The sequence below is a fragment of the Poecilia reticulata genome, linkage group LG13 (genome assembly GCF_000633615.1).
Source record: "Poecilia reticulata strain Guanapo linkage group LG13, Guppy_female_1.0+MT, whole genome shotgun sequence".
NCBI lineage: Eukaryota > Metazoa > Chordata > Actinopteri > Cyprinodontiformes > Poeciliidae > Poecilia > Poecilia reticulata.
The window spans coordinates 723,376-740,317 of record NC_024343.1 but is presented as its reverse complement, the minus strand read 5'-3'; the positions used below and the strand labels follow the sequence as shown (position 1 = coordinate 740,317).

General features: G+C 39.3%; 1 protein-coding gene across 9 annotated transcripts in view; it reads right to left on the bottom strand.

Annotated features, from left to right (window-relative positions):
• Positions 1–468: 468 nt before the first annotated feature.
• Positions 469–16,942, bottom strand: part of robo2 (roundabout, axon guidance receptor, homolog 2 (Drosophila)) — a 518,827-nt gene continuing 502,353 nt past the window's right edge. For 6 of the 9 annotated variants that reach the window (XM_008424869.2, XM_008424870.2, XM_008424864.2 and 3 more), the window contains 5 exons: positions 10,093–10,275; positions 9,457–9,615; positions 8,138–8,404; positions 5,229–5,411; positions 469–4,171 (listed from right to left, as the gene is read on the bottom strand). In XM_008424869.2, coding sequence (XP_008423091.1) covers positions 4,170–4,171; positions 5,229–5,411; positions 8,138–8,404; positions 9,457–9,615; positions 10,093–10,275 — 794 coding nt within the window. In that variant the 3' untranslated portion in view covers positions 469–4,169. The remainder of the gene's footprint in view (positions 4,172–5,228; positions 5,412–8,137; positions 8,405–9,456; positions 9,616–10,092; positions 10,276–16,942) is intronic. The other 3 variants (XM_008424871.2, XM_008424873.2, XM_008424874.2) reach the window with 1 other exon arrangement.

Sequence of the window (16,942 nt, the reverse complement as noted above, 5' to 3'; positions counted from 1 at the left end):
ATGCAGTTTCAACTACGACTGGAAGGCAACATTACCATAGTAATTGCAGTTTACTATGCTAATGCATTAGCATAGCAATGCAGTATACTATGCTAACTGCTAACTAGCATTAGTTAGTTAGCATGCTAATGATATGCCAACTAATTAGTTGATATTTTAAATTTATCTCCTTCAAGGACAAAGGATTTAAGTCATTTAAATTCATTTTTCAAAAATACTTTTATTTGATATTGATCCAGGTACAAGGAAATAAAAGATGGACTTATTTTACAGGTCATGAGAACTAAACTGTAGGAGTTTATTTTCTTGATTCACTCTCTATTTCGGAGAAGAACATGCAAGAGAATACAGGAGGAGGTGTACAAAGAGGTGGGAAAAAAAAAGAAAGGAGAACCGACCGTAGAAATGGCATTGGCTTTGGAGTGTTACCTCACTCCATGCTGTATAGGAAAGACTTCACCCAACAACTTTCACTTTTTGTCATTTTTAATCCGCTTTTATAGCAAAAAGGAAAGACACAGATAGGCTACAAAGAACCAACAATATTGAGAAAACAAACGGAAAGAGGTAAAGCACTTTGAAAAAGACATTTTCTCTTTTGTCTTGACGAGCAAATTGTGTTTTTACTCCCCGTGTCAAAAAGTTACGACTCGAGAAGAGCAGTGCAGTGAACATGCAAGACAAAGAGCGACTTGGATGACAACTGACCGACGTGTCACGGTGCTGAGAGCACAGTCTCCACATCACCTCTTAACGGCCTCGCTGCTCAGCCCCGACCCCAAGGTTCACAAGGAACAAAGATAACAGTTAAAAAGAAAAAAAAAACAACACATTTTATATCTTACAAATTTGTATGCATATTTCACAATATACCTTTATTAGCATTTTAATAAATACAAAACGACACTGTGATTTAAAAGAAAATTGAGTATTAAAGACACAAAAATGCATTTAGACGTTAGAAATATCAATTTCAAATTTGGTATGTTCTTTTACTGACATCTTGTCTTTAAGTTGGATGAACCAGCACATTGGGATCAAAGTCCACAGCAGAAAATTAAAAAGTAATGAAAATAACGGGAAAAAAGGAGTATAACGGATTCCAACATGGGATGGAAAGTGTTTATTAATAAAAAAGGAATGGAATAATCAAGTGGAGATGTGTATGGATATATACACATATATACACATACATAAACACCACCAGAATGCTAAATAACCTGAGATACTCTCTGCACCTCATTCCCAGAACACTGGCCACTGGGTGTATCCTTAAAAAAATAAAATAAAATACGACAATGGTGTTACGACAACAGTACAACAGCATTTTGATGGCCTTTAGTTTCCCCTATTCCCCCATCCCCATTTTTTATCAACATTAGCAGTACAAAAAAGACAAAAACAAACAGTCATTGAACCACAAAAATTCTGAACATTACAATTGAAAAACATTGTTGTAAGCAGCGTCTTGGGAGTCCATAAAAGGCATACAAAGAAACAAGCTTAGCTTCCAAAAAGGACATTTGTTGGAAAAGATTCATATCTAAAAAAATCTGATGTTGTGAAGTCGAAAGCGGTAAATGATACGAGCATGTTTTTGTGGCAGTCAGGTGGATAAGAAAGGGTTTTTGCTTCCCACTGTGGCTCTAGATGTGAAGGCAGTGGAGCCATTGGCTAATGTACAAGGCCTTTGCTTCGTCAGCTCTCTAACCTAAAAATGTGCAGTGTGTAGTAATCACCATTAAAAAATAAATAAAAGTTTCTGACAATACTATGCTGATTGTACTTGTTTTGGATGCTGGCCACTTTGCCCTTTTGTCATTTCTGACTTTAATAGGGGACTTTAAAGACAAATCAATTTTATCTAATCCATTTATAGTTCACTGAGTTTCCCCCTGTGCTTTATAAGCCTGATGAGCCACCAGGCTTTACTTGCCTCCCCACCAGGTTAAGCGTCATTTATTTTAAATATTGTTTTTAAACACCAGTGACAGTGAAGACAGATTAATCTAGGTTTATTGATGACACATTGAACTAGATGTGTCCATGCACTTCCATTGACCTCACTCTCAGTTTTAATAAGTGTTGCCAGGCATGGGCCAAATATATGTATCAAGGTATACCAAGGTCTCAAAAAAATTATTTTAAAAAATGAAAAGCTTCTGTGGTTTAAAGTAGATTTGAAGAGTTTCCAGAGTGACCTAAGTTTTCTCCAGTTATCTCTATTTTTCCCCTATACACTGCCTGTAAAGAGATCTGCAACATTTTCCACAAGCTTAAATTGTGTTTTTTTTCCTCCCCATTGGCAACCATCCTAAGTGAGTGCCTCTTATCTTAATAAGGTAACACTGTTGTAAAACAACTGTAGGTAAGTTAGGAGTAGGATTTAAGCAGGTGAATGCAGGCTAGCTAGCCACACTAATAACTTGTTGATTTTAGAGCAAAAATGTGATGAATTCTGTACTATAACATTCACCTTTAAACCCTGAACCTTATTTAACAAAATGCTAAATAATAAGAAGCTAAATATAACATTAAACTGTAATAATCAGCAGAATGTACTATATTAGCAGCAGTAGGAAGACTTGTTGCTTTTAGCACATGATGTAGCTCTCTACATGATGTTATAAAGATTTTATTATGTAAATAGCATAACACTATGCTGTTTTCACAGGTTATCGTAAAATGATTCTGGCCCATGTCTAAAATGAACTGGTTTCAACCTGGAATTAAGAACTAAGCTAGTTGGAATTTTTAATTCTCAAATAAATCAAACATGAATTTTGAGATTTTATGATTTTTTTTCTGCTCTTAATTTCTCAAAATTGTTAAGTAACCGAAGAATTAATTGACATGTTACAGGTATGTATGGTTAAACTGTATAGAAATCGACAAAGAGGCAAACTGACCATTTGTTTCACATCTGAGTAACCAACTTTCCCACATTTGCCACATTAATAACTCGGCTGTTCCCAGTAAACTAAATGTTTTCTTCATTGATACGATTGGTGATAACAGATTAAACGATTAAATAAGTGCTAAAACAGCAAATGTAAAACAAAATCAGCTCGAATAAAATGTAAACAACGTAATTTAGTTGTTGAAGGAAGTTTAGATGGGTTTGTAACTTGATAAAAAATAAAACCCTCTTTGTGCCATGATGTGATGTCAGCATCCAGACAAAGTTCACCGCTTGTTTTTTTTTGTTTTTTTTTTAAAGTTTGAGGCTGTACTGTGTAGGAGCATGAGATCCACTTTGTAAATGTTTTAGGCACTAAATCATAAATTTAAAAGAAGGAGAACAATAAATTAATACCTAGCCTAATCCATGAGTTGCCTACGTTTCAGATCCGTTCCCAGGCTTGTAGCTCTACCTCGCGCCTTCAGGACTAGCGTCTGCCACTCGGTTCGTCTCTACTGTAGAAATGGATGCTGTCTGTGAGAAAAGCATGACTCTTTAATATCTCTCTGTACACTAGAATATAATCTTCTTCTCTTTACTTTACAGTACAGAAACTCCTCTTCACATATTCGTCCGGTTCTTCATGTCAGCAGGAGCTATGTTTTTGTGCTTATCACCAAAAATTGCAGTGCAAAAAAACAATAATTAATATTAATAATAATGATAATATTAATAATAATTCATGGTAGCTATTAACAAACAATGGATTAAAAAAACAATTATCGTATGGCACAAAAGCCACTTAATTCACATATAGTACAATTAACCAGATAAAACCCAACTGTTATTGTATATGGAAATAAAATAATAATTAAAAAAAATTTACTCTATTGGGTTTGCATAGCAATGCAACAACATGGCAAAGAAAATATTTACAGGAAACAAAATTCCCTTTTCCCGAAGGGTAGATACAACAAAGTTCCCCCTCCCCCCACATAGATGTTTCCTTTTTTTTTTTTCTTCTTTTTTTAAACTTGCCTTTTTCTAACAAAAAGAAAATTACAGTAAGGTAGGTGGTGGAAAATATTTTCTTGAGGACAAAACCATTGTGAGATGTACAGTATGTTTGTGACTTTACATCACATGTATAGTTCTGTGAAACTGCTTCGTCGCTGTGGCGCCCTCCGCTGCTGCGCACCTCCCCTTCTGAGAACGCACAGGTAAGAGGAGAAAGTTTATTGGCCTGGACAGGAGCCCAGGAGGGTCACTCTGTGGAGGAGATGAGCATGGAGGGAAACATGAAGACGGTTCAGAAAAACATCTAAGTAAAAGTGGAAACAAATACCTCAAAAGCCTTGTAGAGCAAAAGTATTCATATGTGTTGAATGTTTCCACATTTTGGCAAGTTATGACACAATTTACGGCTACAAAGTTTAATAGATTTCACTTGTGTGGTCAAATATATAGGTTGAACTACTTTTAAATAGCATATTAGAATATAAAGTTGTTAAATACAGAAGACAATGTCGATTGGGGATTGTGTCAAAGCAAGTTTGTGGATAAATTAATACTGTATTTGTTGCAGACTGCAATGCGCGGGACTCTAAATCTCAGTTTTCCCATGTTCACACGCAAACATAAATACAGAGTTTTCTCAAATAATTGTTTGTAGTTATATTAAACTCAGTTTTTATGTGGATGGAACTCTAAAACACATAAAAATGGATCCGTCTTCCCAGACACACGACTATGTGTTGACTAGGTCTTAATCAGCTGTTCAGCAAAAGTCAAAAAAAGTTTTTAAACAAACAGAGAACAGAGAAAACATATGGCAGCGGCATCAGCATGCTGTGGGGTTAATTTTGTTCAGCAGCAAAAAGGGAAGCAAGTGGATCAATGTGAAGTTTTATGAAACTATGCAGGCCAAACACTTTTGTTCCACTGTAATATTAACATTGTGTACATTTTTAAATTAACCAAATCTTTTTTATACATTTAACTTGCACATATAACTGCACAGTATTTATGTTGAAATGTTGTCCATTCTGTACAGAATTGTATTTTTTAACTCTGTTTTTGTGAGTCTACTTGTATCGATTCCCTGTTGCCAAGGACATTTCCCATTTTGTGGGACAATAAAAGATATTTCTATTATATTCCAAAAATGAATGGCTGTGCAGGAGTTTTAGAACTATTGCCATATATGTTTAACACGTAGTGTCCAAGCCAGTAAAAAGGAAATGCATGGCAGTAAACACTGTTGCTTTGTTTTCATTTTTGTGTAAAGTCCTAAAAGAATGGCGCTAACATGGAAACAAGCCCTTACATAACTCTCCATGTCCGTTGGCCCCCAGAAATTCGGCATGCTCCGTGGCGGTCCACTGTTGTGGTTGCCGCGGCCCGTCGGTCTTGCGTGGCCCCGTTGACCCCTTGGAGGACGCCGTCCCAGAGGAACTGTGGCCCCCGGGGGAGGGGAAGGACGGCTTGCTGTACGGGACACACCCATCCTCTGGAAAACAAAATGCAGACATTTCAGGTGGACAGTTTTACAGAAAAATCACAGAAGAAAAAGTATCAAAAAAAGTATTTTGTTCTCGGTAAATATATTTCTAATAAAACTAATGACAGAAAGGATGACGGTAACAACCCCCAGCAATCCACATATTTAAATATAATGAAAAGAAACGTCTCCACGGCTTGTTTTATATGTAATGAAGGGGAGGGAAAACATGAACATGAAGTCAGGAGTTCAGGATCCAGTTGGCTGACAGGAGACATTTTGAAGTTCTCTTATGCTTTTTCACTTCACATTAAACTAGTCAGTAATTAATTACTTGTATGGATTTACTTTATCACAGACACATTAAAGTGGTCTAGAATGCATCTAGAATTGAACTGAATTGTGCTGCTCATGGTGAAGTTACTCAGTTCGTTCTGACTTGTTCTTATTCTACACTTTAGTTCATCGTTTTTTAGTCGAGGCGTTGCATGTTTGAGCAATTATTCCCTCTGGCTGTGGATGCTGGTCTTACGATTTTCTATATTTGCACATAACAGGAGTTATGTGTAACCATGGCAACGCGCTATTTCTTTTACAACTGGAAGCAGATGATTAGCATGTAGAAAGCTCAAATAAAACCTGAACCATGACTCTAAATCCCAGAGGAGATTTGTGGGAGAAGGAGGAAGTTCAAACCATCTTCCATCCATCTTGATCTTAAGATTTAAATTTAAAATGGAGCAAATGAAGTGGATTAGCAGAGCTTGGTATCCTGGTAATGCTACTGTGAAATATCTTCTGTCTGGAAATTCAGATGTTGGTCTATCATGACTGTCAACAGTCTTCAGTCAGAGGCCTTTATAGATTTGTTGCAAAACTGACTGCTACAGTAGATAAATTCCTGCCCAGAGCATCACCATCCACAACAATCACCTTAAGATATTTGGATGATATGAGTTAAGAGATTTAATTTCCTTTTGGGATAAATGAAGTATTTTTTAAACTGAACTGAATTAATGTTACAAATGTAACATTTTTGTATGTGTGGACAAATGAATTAGCAGCAGGAAAACATTGATGTGGTCAATACTTTCCCTCAAACTGGAAATGTTTGACAGCTACATGACGTAGGGCAAAAGAATAAAAAAAAGCCCTCCATCGGAACGTGACATCTGCAGAGCGGCAGTGCCAGCAAGCAATGCCAGGCTGTGCTACATGACCTCTCCTTCCAGTCACCAGATTTATCATGGGGAACAACAATAGAGGGTCCACTGGTTGGAACCCCCCGCCTCCCCATCACCCACTCTCCCACTGCAGGGCAGCTCAACATTAACCCTCAGCAGTCTCTGTCATCACGTGAAATCTCATCAAACTGCTTCCCACTGTTCTGCTAATGACTGTAATTGAGCCCGCCCTGACCTCCAAGGAATCTCCTAAACATCAGTCAGGACCCTCGCTTACTGTGGCCCCCATTGTTGTCTTACACCTATCAGTTAAAAAAAAAAATCCCTGGCACCAGCAGGACCGGGCAGCGCAGCACGCACAGACAGCGCTAACGATCACACACACACATCCACGCACGCACACACACACACAAATGCACAGATGGAGTGCAGAGCGGCGGCCATTACGCTCCATCTATCGGCTGCTACGCCCTGCTACGTCACTTGGAGCGGAGCGGGCCATCACGGGGGAGAATCCTGGAAAGCAGATAAAGTGGCAGACGGCGCAATCTGCTCGCTCAGTCTCGAAGCGGCGTGGAAGCTCGATTTAACACAAGAACTACGGGAACAAACACCCTATAATTGACGCACAGCTGCGCCCACTGTCTTTGTTCTTTTCTTGATTTCACTGGAAATCAAGAAAAGATTTCCAGTAAAAATCTTTTCTTGGTACTCTTGGTACTCTTTCTAAATTCCAGAATCATATGAGGTAAATAGAAGATGTATTTTTTTTATTTTTTCTAATATGTGGATATCCAATTGTTAAAATTTCAGTCCATGATAGGGAACTACTTCAGCACTTAAAACTCAAATTGTCAATTTTATCTTCAGCTAACAATATGGCTGACCGATGTGGCTTAAAAAGAAAATCTTGTACTTTGTCCTACCAGATCCGATTCACATTTTATTCTGCTCTCTTCCTTTTTTGAAAAAAGAAATGACAGAAAACATTTTCAAAAGATATTATTTCAATCATCCCTATCCTGGGCTGTAAGAAGGAGAATAAGGGCGAGGCAAAGAGAATTTTTGTCTAATTACGAAATCTGGTCATAATATCAGTAAAAAAAAGGCACAATGTTAGCAGAAATTGCAAGAAAACAAGTGTATTATTTACGTGTGCATACTTGTAATAATACGATTTTATTTTCATACTTATGAAAAAAAACATATCCAGTCAGAGGCACATAGTATTCTCTTTAATAGAATACTATGTGCCCTAGTATTCTATTAAAGAGTTTACCCAAATTCAATGTCCAGTTAAAAAGAAGCTGTAAAACAAGATGGCGGCCTTGGGGGTGGGCGTAAAAAATGAAATCTTCAAAACCAAAAATTTGATTGATAAAATCAGTTTATAGGCCAGCCTTATCTAACAAGAGAATACCTGAACTTGCTTACAGGTATTCTGTTTGACACTGAAGCGCTGCAGCTTTAAACATCATAACTTCACAATTTCTCTATAGTTACTGTTAAAAGTTGCCTTGAGTTTGGAGATGGTCTTGGTTTCCTCTGTACCTGATTTGTGGCACCTGCGGGCATCGTCAGTCCGGTCCATGGAGCCCAGCCGGTCCTGGGCCTGGCGATGATGTTCCAGAGAGGTTCGCATCTGTCTGTCAATGGAGCTCTTCATGTCGTCTGGCCCACAGAGCGGCCCTGACATGGGCGTGCGCTCCAGAGACGAAGCCTTCCTGTCCGTGGGTGGTGCCATGCTGTTTACACTGCGGGTGCCCTGGATGCGACCCTGGCCCTGACAGGGAGGAGGCTCAGGGGGCGGAGGTAGGTCTTTGTAAAGAAAAACCACATGGTGAATCAAATTAACTGACACGTGTATCAAATTGGGATTTTATGAGACAAACCAAGACAAGCAGTTCATAATTTTATTTGATAGAAGGATGTAAACATACAAAACTCTATAAGTGAGAGAAAACTAAGATTGGACATCATCCTGTCAGCGCTATACTGTGGAAAATATTTTCAGAGTTGATGGAAAGATGTATGGAGCTAAACACTTAAGTAAAATCATGAAAGTACAGATCTAGATACTGTTGGGAATCTGTGAAAAGACTAAAAGACCTGCATTAAAGCTCTCTGTCCAAAATAACTGAAACTGAATAATGAATAATTTCACTCAGAAAAATTAGCAAATACTTCAGCATTTAGATGAGCATAACTGGTGTGCCAAAACAATTGGAGCTGTAACGGAAGTGAAAATTGGTTTTAAAATTTTTTAATCCGGGTTGGGGGTGGCATCCATTTGTAGTCACCCCTAGGGGGTGACTACAAATTTATTTTCAGATTTATTTTCTATAAAATATAAAAATTGCTGCTACTCTGTGTTCATTTATGAATAAAATTATAATATAACCAATAGTGGGCAGAGTTCTGCTAATGTGCTGATAGCTTAAAATGCATTAGCATTAGTGAATGCAAAAATTCACACATACAAAGTTTTTGAGAGTGTCTTCAGGTTCTCCTTGTGATACATGGTGAGTATCGACATGGCTGAATTTAGCGACTTAGAGTTGGCTAAGTAACATGTTAGTATAGCGCTTTAGCATTAGCTTCTGCTAAGTAATGTGTTGCTATTGAACTTTAGCATTAGCAAAACTAATGTTTATTGTTAGTGGTGCAGGGCAGCAAAGCTAAATTTTTGGCTAGCAGTGCCTGCTAGCCAAAAATACAATATTGCTTGCATAGAATATTGTAAACAATGCAAGAGCAGAACAGTAATTTATATGACGAGTAAGATCTTAAATGTTTTAAAATGTTATAAATGTTTTTAGAAAACATTTCACTGAACCAACTGGATTATATTTACGCCGTGTTGGCCTCACCGTCTGCACCAGCGTCTCTCCGGTGAGGTGTTGTGCCTTGACTTCGTGGTTTGCGGGTGGGCCTGGTGACCCTCTGGTGGCCCAAGCTGTGTGTGCCGACTGTGCTACCATCTGTTGAAAATGGACTGCTGGGACGGGGCCTGTGGGACAAGCCTTTACCTGCAAACCAAGAAATCGGTCAATCCAAATTTATACTCGCAGTGCATAAAAAAAAAAAAAAAGATTCCATTAACAAAAAGGCCGCCTGGTTAATAAAGCCTGAGGAGCCGCCACCCAGAGAGCAGAGATGGAAGTGATACCATTAAAGACACATGACATCAACTCAGTTTGGCAAAACTGTTTGAAGAAAACGGTTTTCATTCATTCACAAGTGAAGGATTTAGAGCGAGAGAACAAAAAGTGTAAAAGCTTGCATATTTAACTGGTCTCCCATGTTTTACTTATACAACCCATGGAAGAAAAAAGGAGAATCAAGAAGAGGGCCATGCACAGTCTTTGTGCAGATTCCAAAAAAAGCAGAAAGGCCAAGAAAACATGAAGGCAGAAACCATCAGCCAGCTGATGACAGAGGGAATTATTAGAGGAGAGCGGCTCCACTGCAGCAGCACAGTGGGTATCCAGTTTCCACAAACCAACCTCTCTTGCTGAGGCTAGTTCCCTCAAGGCGGTAGCCTGCCTTGTCTGCAGCAGCCACAAGGGCCTGGGCAAAGCTGCAGTGGGTAAAGATGGAGCCATCGGAAGAACTGCCCAGACTGGATCTATGGCTGGAAAAATTACGCTCATCCTCCGAGGCCGAGCCCCACCCATTCACCATGGACCCTGTGGAACACCACAGCTTTCAGGAAGAGTGTTCTGGGAGTTCATCATACAATAAGGCAGTATTGTCCTGGATCTTAAAACTGTTTTAGTTCTTGGTCCTTGTGGATCATAGTTTTGGTATTCTGGTTCCTGTCTCTTTTTTCTTTTGAGCTTTTCTGATTTCTTGAGTCATTCTTGAATTATGCTCCAATTAGTAATTGTGATGTTTTTATTCCCTCTCCATCTAAATCAATCAACCTGATACTTGTTCCATTAAGCACCCCTGCTCAATATTTATATCACCCAGCTTCATTCATTCTTTGTCAGTTCCTTCTGCTCTAAATTCTAGATTTAGGACATTGCTAAGTGAATTTCAGTTTTTGTCATTTAAGACAGTGGTCCCCAACCTTTTTATTACCGCAGACCGGTCAACACTTGGAAATTTTGCTGCGTCCCGGTTGGGAGGGCGATAGGGGGGGCGTGAACCGTCAGATAAGGCTTCTGCATGTTGGTGTTTCCGCTAAATCCTGAATATACCCAATTTGGGTTGTCTTAGCCTTTTTATCGCAGCCTATGGGGTTTTCCCTGACTGGGAACGAGAATACAACCTGCTGAATGTGACAGGTAACCAATCAAAAAGCGCGGTGACGTAAGAACAGAGGGGAATCCCAAACAGCTGACATATCGCACAACTGTGAGTCCGGTGGATATTGGAGATGATATGTGGAAATGTTTATTATATGTAAAGGTCATTATTATATGTTTATTCAGTTAAAAATGTTAACTATGAAAAAACACAGTCACCTCCAAATCATAGTGCAGCAAACAGAGCGGCTGCTCCCGTCGTCTTTTATCCACCGCCTTTTCTTTTTGTTACGTGTTTTATCTCTTAAAATGAGTCCATAAACTATCACTATTGCTTCTACATCGTCATCCGTGTTTGGTTATTCTAAATTCCCGTATGCTATGTTGGGAGTTTTGTGGAGTTTCTTCTGGAATCGTGATGTTCGTGACTGGAATCGGTTCGTTTCTCCAGCCACACGGCAGAGGCACTTTTATCAACTCTGTGGTCACAGAGATTTGGAGAATCGGCCGACAATTCTTAAATCTTGCCATCTAAACCAGACTTAAGACTCACAAGCTCTACTCATCTCCTCTCGACAACTGCCCAAACGCTCTCTGACTCTGGTCGCTATGGTAACGTTTACATATCCCGTCAAAATAAGATACAGATGCGTCAAAAAACAAACATTTTACTTTCGTCAAAATTTTAACTCATGATAATGACTAACGGGAGCCCTGAGCTTGTTTCTCTGCAACGAGATGGTCCCATCTGGGAATGACGAGAGACATTCCCAAATGGGAATGACGCTGGTTCTGACGCTGGTTGTGTTCTCGCTGTTGAACCGCCGCTACGCGCTACAGGTAGTAATATTTCAGACGGAGCGCCGCTTCTGCTCCACCTGGTAGTGACTTTCACACCAAACGTCTGCTTAAAGCTGCAGCATCTAACTTAAAAAATAATAATTTTACATACATATTAAAACTTTTGCTGGCCCAACATGAGACAGATAATCTCTGAAAAAATAATCGATCTCCTCTGCCTCCTCCTTGTTCTGCATAATTACTCCGCTCAGTCAGAAACAGTCAATCAGAACTAGTAGCAATCAGGTAGCCGCCATGCTATCAGGAAGTTTTCATGCAGTAACTCAGGATTGTTTATTGTAATGGATTCTGTATTTGCCTTTGAATGTTAAGTTGTATACTTGAATTTTTTGGCAATGTTGAGAGGTTTTATTTTGACTCTGCATTATTTAACCTCTTCAGAGCCTTCATTGATTTTAGATTGTTGAAGATAGTATTACTGATAGCAGTACAATTTGCACAATACCTGTTTTTTTTAGTTTTCTTCTTGGAAAAAGTTATTAAAAACAAGTTTTTGTCTAAATTAAGGTGAATTTATGGTTTCTTTTTCCACTTAATGTAACCGGTACTGCTTATGATTAAAAAAAATAATAATTATGTGATCGGTATCGGTGATCGGCCCTCATGGGTGATCGGAATCGGCAGGAAAAAACCTGATCGTCACATCTCTAGTACATACAGACACATAATGCTACTGAGTGATCCTAGAAAAATAATATTTAAATCACTACACTTAAATCACTTTGTTTCTACCGCAGGCTGTTTCTGTTCTTGTAAGAGAAAAAATGTTGTGAAGTCATTTTGTTCTGGCCTGCCCTCTTTCAACTATTACAAACACATACCTACAAAACACACACAATCACACACACACACGCACGCACACACAAAGGAATGCACACAGTGAAGCAGCAGGACTGTCATCAACTGATTATGAACTTCTTTTGATAAAGAACAATACGAGCACTTGTGAAGACATGCACCTCTGGTGACGTCTCACTGAACACTGTATAGAAAGAAACACCTGGTGGTAAGAGCAGAGTTTCATCCTGCTGCTTAAAAAAGCAGAGCCACCCGTGGTTAAGCAGCGGGGATATTTTAAGAATCGGCATATAAAAATTTATTTTTTAATTCCTGAATGTACTTTAAAGGGTAAATATATTTTGCAGCTACAAAAACTAAAAATATTAAAACTATGAAATTTTGTTTTGCATCAATTTAGTTTTCAGATAAGACAAGGAATTTTAAAAGGCACTTTTAAAAAAAACCCAAAATGATTATTTGGAGTTAGACACTTAAAAATAGTAAGCATTTTCATGTATAGATACTGACTTGAAGTTTGTAGCTTTGATGTCCTTATCGCTAGGGTTACTTTTGTTTTGCTGACAAAACACCTTTTGTAAAGGGAATGTGTCAAATGGATAAACAGAGAACAAAAACACTTTTACTACAAAGATTGTCTGAACAGAAAATGTTGGTGAGCTCTAGTGTGATGAAAGATGCAGGAAGACTTTATTATTGTCTTTATTGTCTTTGTCTTCATAAACAAGCCTCGGGTCACTAGGTGGCAGCAGTGTTCAAATGAATCAACAGGCCGCCTGTTCAAACCAGTAGAAGAAGTAGCTTGTACAAGCACACTGGTGTACAGAGCTGATGGAGGAGGATACAAGTGCGGGAAAAAATGGAAGCACGGGTTTAGTAACACAAGTATGACGGAGTATTAGAGCCAGACCAAGAGAAATTTTAACTGTGAAACTTTTTGTGTTGTATTTGTTGCTTCTTGGCCAGGACTCCCTTGAAGAAGAGGTTTTTAATTTCAATTGGCTTTCATCCTGGTAAAATTAAGGTTAAATAAAACAAAACCAACCCAAAGCTAAGGGATGAAGACACAGCACAGTTCGCACCACAGCTACAGTCAACAGTTGAAGCAGGGAGTCTGCAGCCAGACCATTAAGGCGTCTATGGAGGCTGTGGGCAACACAACCTTATTAGCATTAATCCAGGACAAAACTTTTGATAGTTTAAAGCAGATCCCATGATATCAATAACCACTCGGTCCAAATAATCCCCCTGTGTGTTCAGCCATCATAATTAACCCCACAAAAACTAAACAAACATGAATTTAATCAGTACTTGGCAAAAAGTTTTACATCTAGTCAAACCGGGTCAAAAAGAAACACAGGGAAGATGCATATACACTGTCCAACTCATGACTACTGGATTATACACATCCTACTGTATTTCTTTGTGCCTTGATTTTTTCCCCCCCATACATATAAAAAGCTGGGCCAGCAACTTTAAACATAAAAGTGTCTGTCTGCCAATAAAAATATGGCACTTTGGCGAGCAGAAACACGGAGAACAGTCGGCTAATGTGACAGCTTTCAGTGGAAATGGTTTGGCAGACTTTGCCTGAGTGGCACGAACCCAAAGAGCTCAGCTCACACACTCCCATCTCTTTCCTCACACACCGCAACGCCATGGAACAGGCTGGTTTAACAGAGAACCGGGATGGTTCGAGGGTAAAGGCGGCCGAGGCAGCAAATGGGATGATTGTTGGACCAATTAAAAGGTCAGTCTGCTGCCACCTCACAAGAGTGGCAGCAGATGGACGCTGAAGCGAACACGACTCGCACAACAATCCAATGCCTCTTGCTCCCCTGGATTGTACTATCCTTTGAAATAACATGTAACACTTCTGAAATTGGGCAGAAAATGATGACTGTGGTTTATATATCCAGACACGCTGGGGAAATCCCCCCTCAAAGTTTTCCAACTTCCCCCTCCGTCTGCAGGCCTCCTTCATTTAAAAAGAGACGGCTGCCACTTCGCTGGATGTGACTTTGGGGAATTGCACTTTCGGCAGCAAAAGTTGCAACAACTTTCCACTTTGATTGCAGGAAAATTCACTCAGAATTATTGGAAGACTTCTGCACAGGCTCGCAAAAGGTTGTGCATCTACTGACATGACCCATTTCTCTTTTTTTGTGCAGCCGTGACTGATATCGGAGGGAGTAGCCGCTTCGAGCACTCTGTCTATCCTCTCTCTATTTTCTTTAAATTTCTTTCTTTAGAGTTTTTTTTTCTCTGAGAAAGAAAGACAGAAATTCCACTGGGCCCAATCCTCCCACAAAGAATAGAGAGGATAATGAAGTATTGGCAGTGCCAGCCAAAGCACTGAGGCTTCCAAGTCCTCCAGCTCGGCTAAGGGAGCACTGCCTCAGCAAATCACATCACAGAGCAACTTTTCAGCCACACTTAGATCCACTCTCTATAGAAGAAAACCTCTTCTAGTCTGAAACATCAGGCCAATCCAACATGTTATCATTCCAGTTTAATTAGATTGGTGTGAAGACTTTTTGATGTAGGTAATCTACACGTCTCTGTCAAATTGCCACTATGTCGCATATATCGCATATATAAATCACGCATATATATATTTTTAGCTCAGCTGTGCTAGTAGGGTTTTTCTGACTTAGCATTCTTTATCTAAAAGAGGCAAATAGTCATTTAAAGAGAGGCAATTTAAAGTATCAAAATCTCCCTTGCCAAATGTATCAGTCAAGAGAAGGGTACCAAAAAAAGCTGAAGGAGGATACAATTTCTCTGCATCTCATTCATGCATACATTAAAGTCAATATAATACTGGCTTCACCTGAAGAAAAGTGAGATTTTGGATCTGCTTAGTTCATAAAGAAAATTGACAGAAAATCTTTGACTGTTTGGAGTTTTATAACATAATGCTATTCCCTCTTCAATCACACACTGCTCTTACAGTGGTGGTCTGACTCTTTTTATGAACATTTGACGATGTTTATGCATATTTCCTTGAATCTCCCACGGCAACCATTCGAGGGTGCCTAAACTACCACGTTGTTACATTTTTAAATTCACATATCACATTAGATGGAAAAGGTCACAAGAATTGTAACGGACGTGCATGATATATTTTTCCCCTGCATTTAGTTACCGTTAATGTAATGTTTCAAACCACAACTTTTACTATCTGTCATTTTATCATATCTCAAATGAGAGCAATGGGCCGAAATGTCCTCTCTCTCTAAAAAAAAAAAAAGTCAGCTAACTCCTTACACGCTCCATGCACTGACAGAGAAAGGCCAGTAAACACTGGATGGTTTGGGGGCAGTAAAACTCTGGCCGTGTCCCTCCTGCCTCTAAAACTGATTTATGACGACGGAAACCATAATCTGCATGTCGTTATGAGGGAAAATGATTCCCTCTGACGAGAAGCCGTCTCTACCTGCGGTCTAGTGAAGGGACACTACTCCTCGCGGGGCTTTATGGAATCGGCCACAACAGTCTCCCCAGTTTTACAGCTCTTACATTACACGACCTGTACAAAAACCAAGTAATACCTTTTATCTCACTGGCTTAAGAAAGAAATCTTCTGCAATACCCAAAACAACTTGAGGACTTAAATTGATCAGCTAAAGATAGGCTCTATGAGCCCAGAGCACAGTAAAAACACATCGCCTGAGCAGAAACACTGCTTGAGGAAAAAAGAAAGAAAGAAAAAAAACCCTGAGGAGATGGAGGATATTTTCCAAAGCTTTAGTGAGGACACTTGATTTACTAGCCTTTGGTGTAACATTATGAAAACAGAACTATTTCCATATTACTGAAACAATGTCAGATCTATCAAGCAACACCTGACAAGAGCCTCGCTCTTGCCCTCCCTCGCTCGCTGAGCATCAAAACGGCAGCCACGATAAATCTCGGCGGTGTTCTCCTATCTGTCCTCTCTCCTTTCTGTTCACCCTGGAGCAGGGACCGATGGGCTCAGAAGCACACGAGTGGGGAGATAAGGAGAAATATTGCTGTCTTCATAGCAATACAGCGGAGAAGAAATGCTGCACATTTGAGCACAGTCACCGCAGCAGCATATGTCAAAACAAACGCGCTGTTCCATCATCCCTTAGAAAGTCACGTTTTAGCATTTAGACCCGCTATTTCTGCTATGGCCATTTTAACACATTTAAATTGATCAGTGTGGAATTAACTTTGAGTTTATTTATGTGAGAGGGACACGCACGACAATAAGCTTTAAAGCTGCAGTATGTGACTTTTATTAACAACGTGTATTTTTTACGTATTTCACTGGATGAAAAGTGGAATTTTCGACAGCTATTGACACCTAGTTCTGCTGTGCGCATGGAGATTGAGGGCTATCGGCAAGAGGTTTTTTGTCAGAGTGGAAAATTGTAGAGCACTGTCAATGGTCAAAAACGCTGTGTGTCCATGTTCC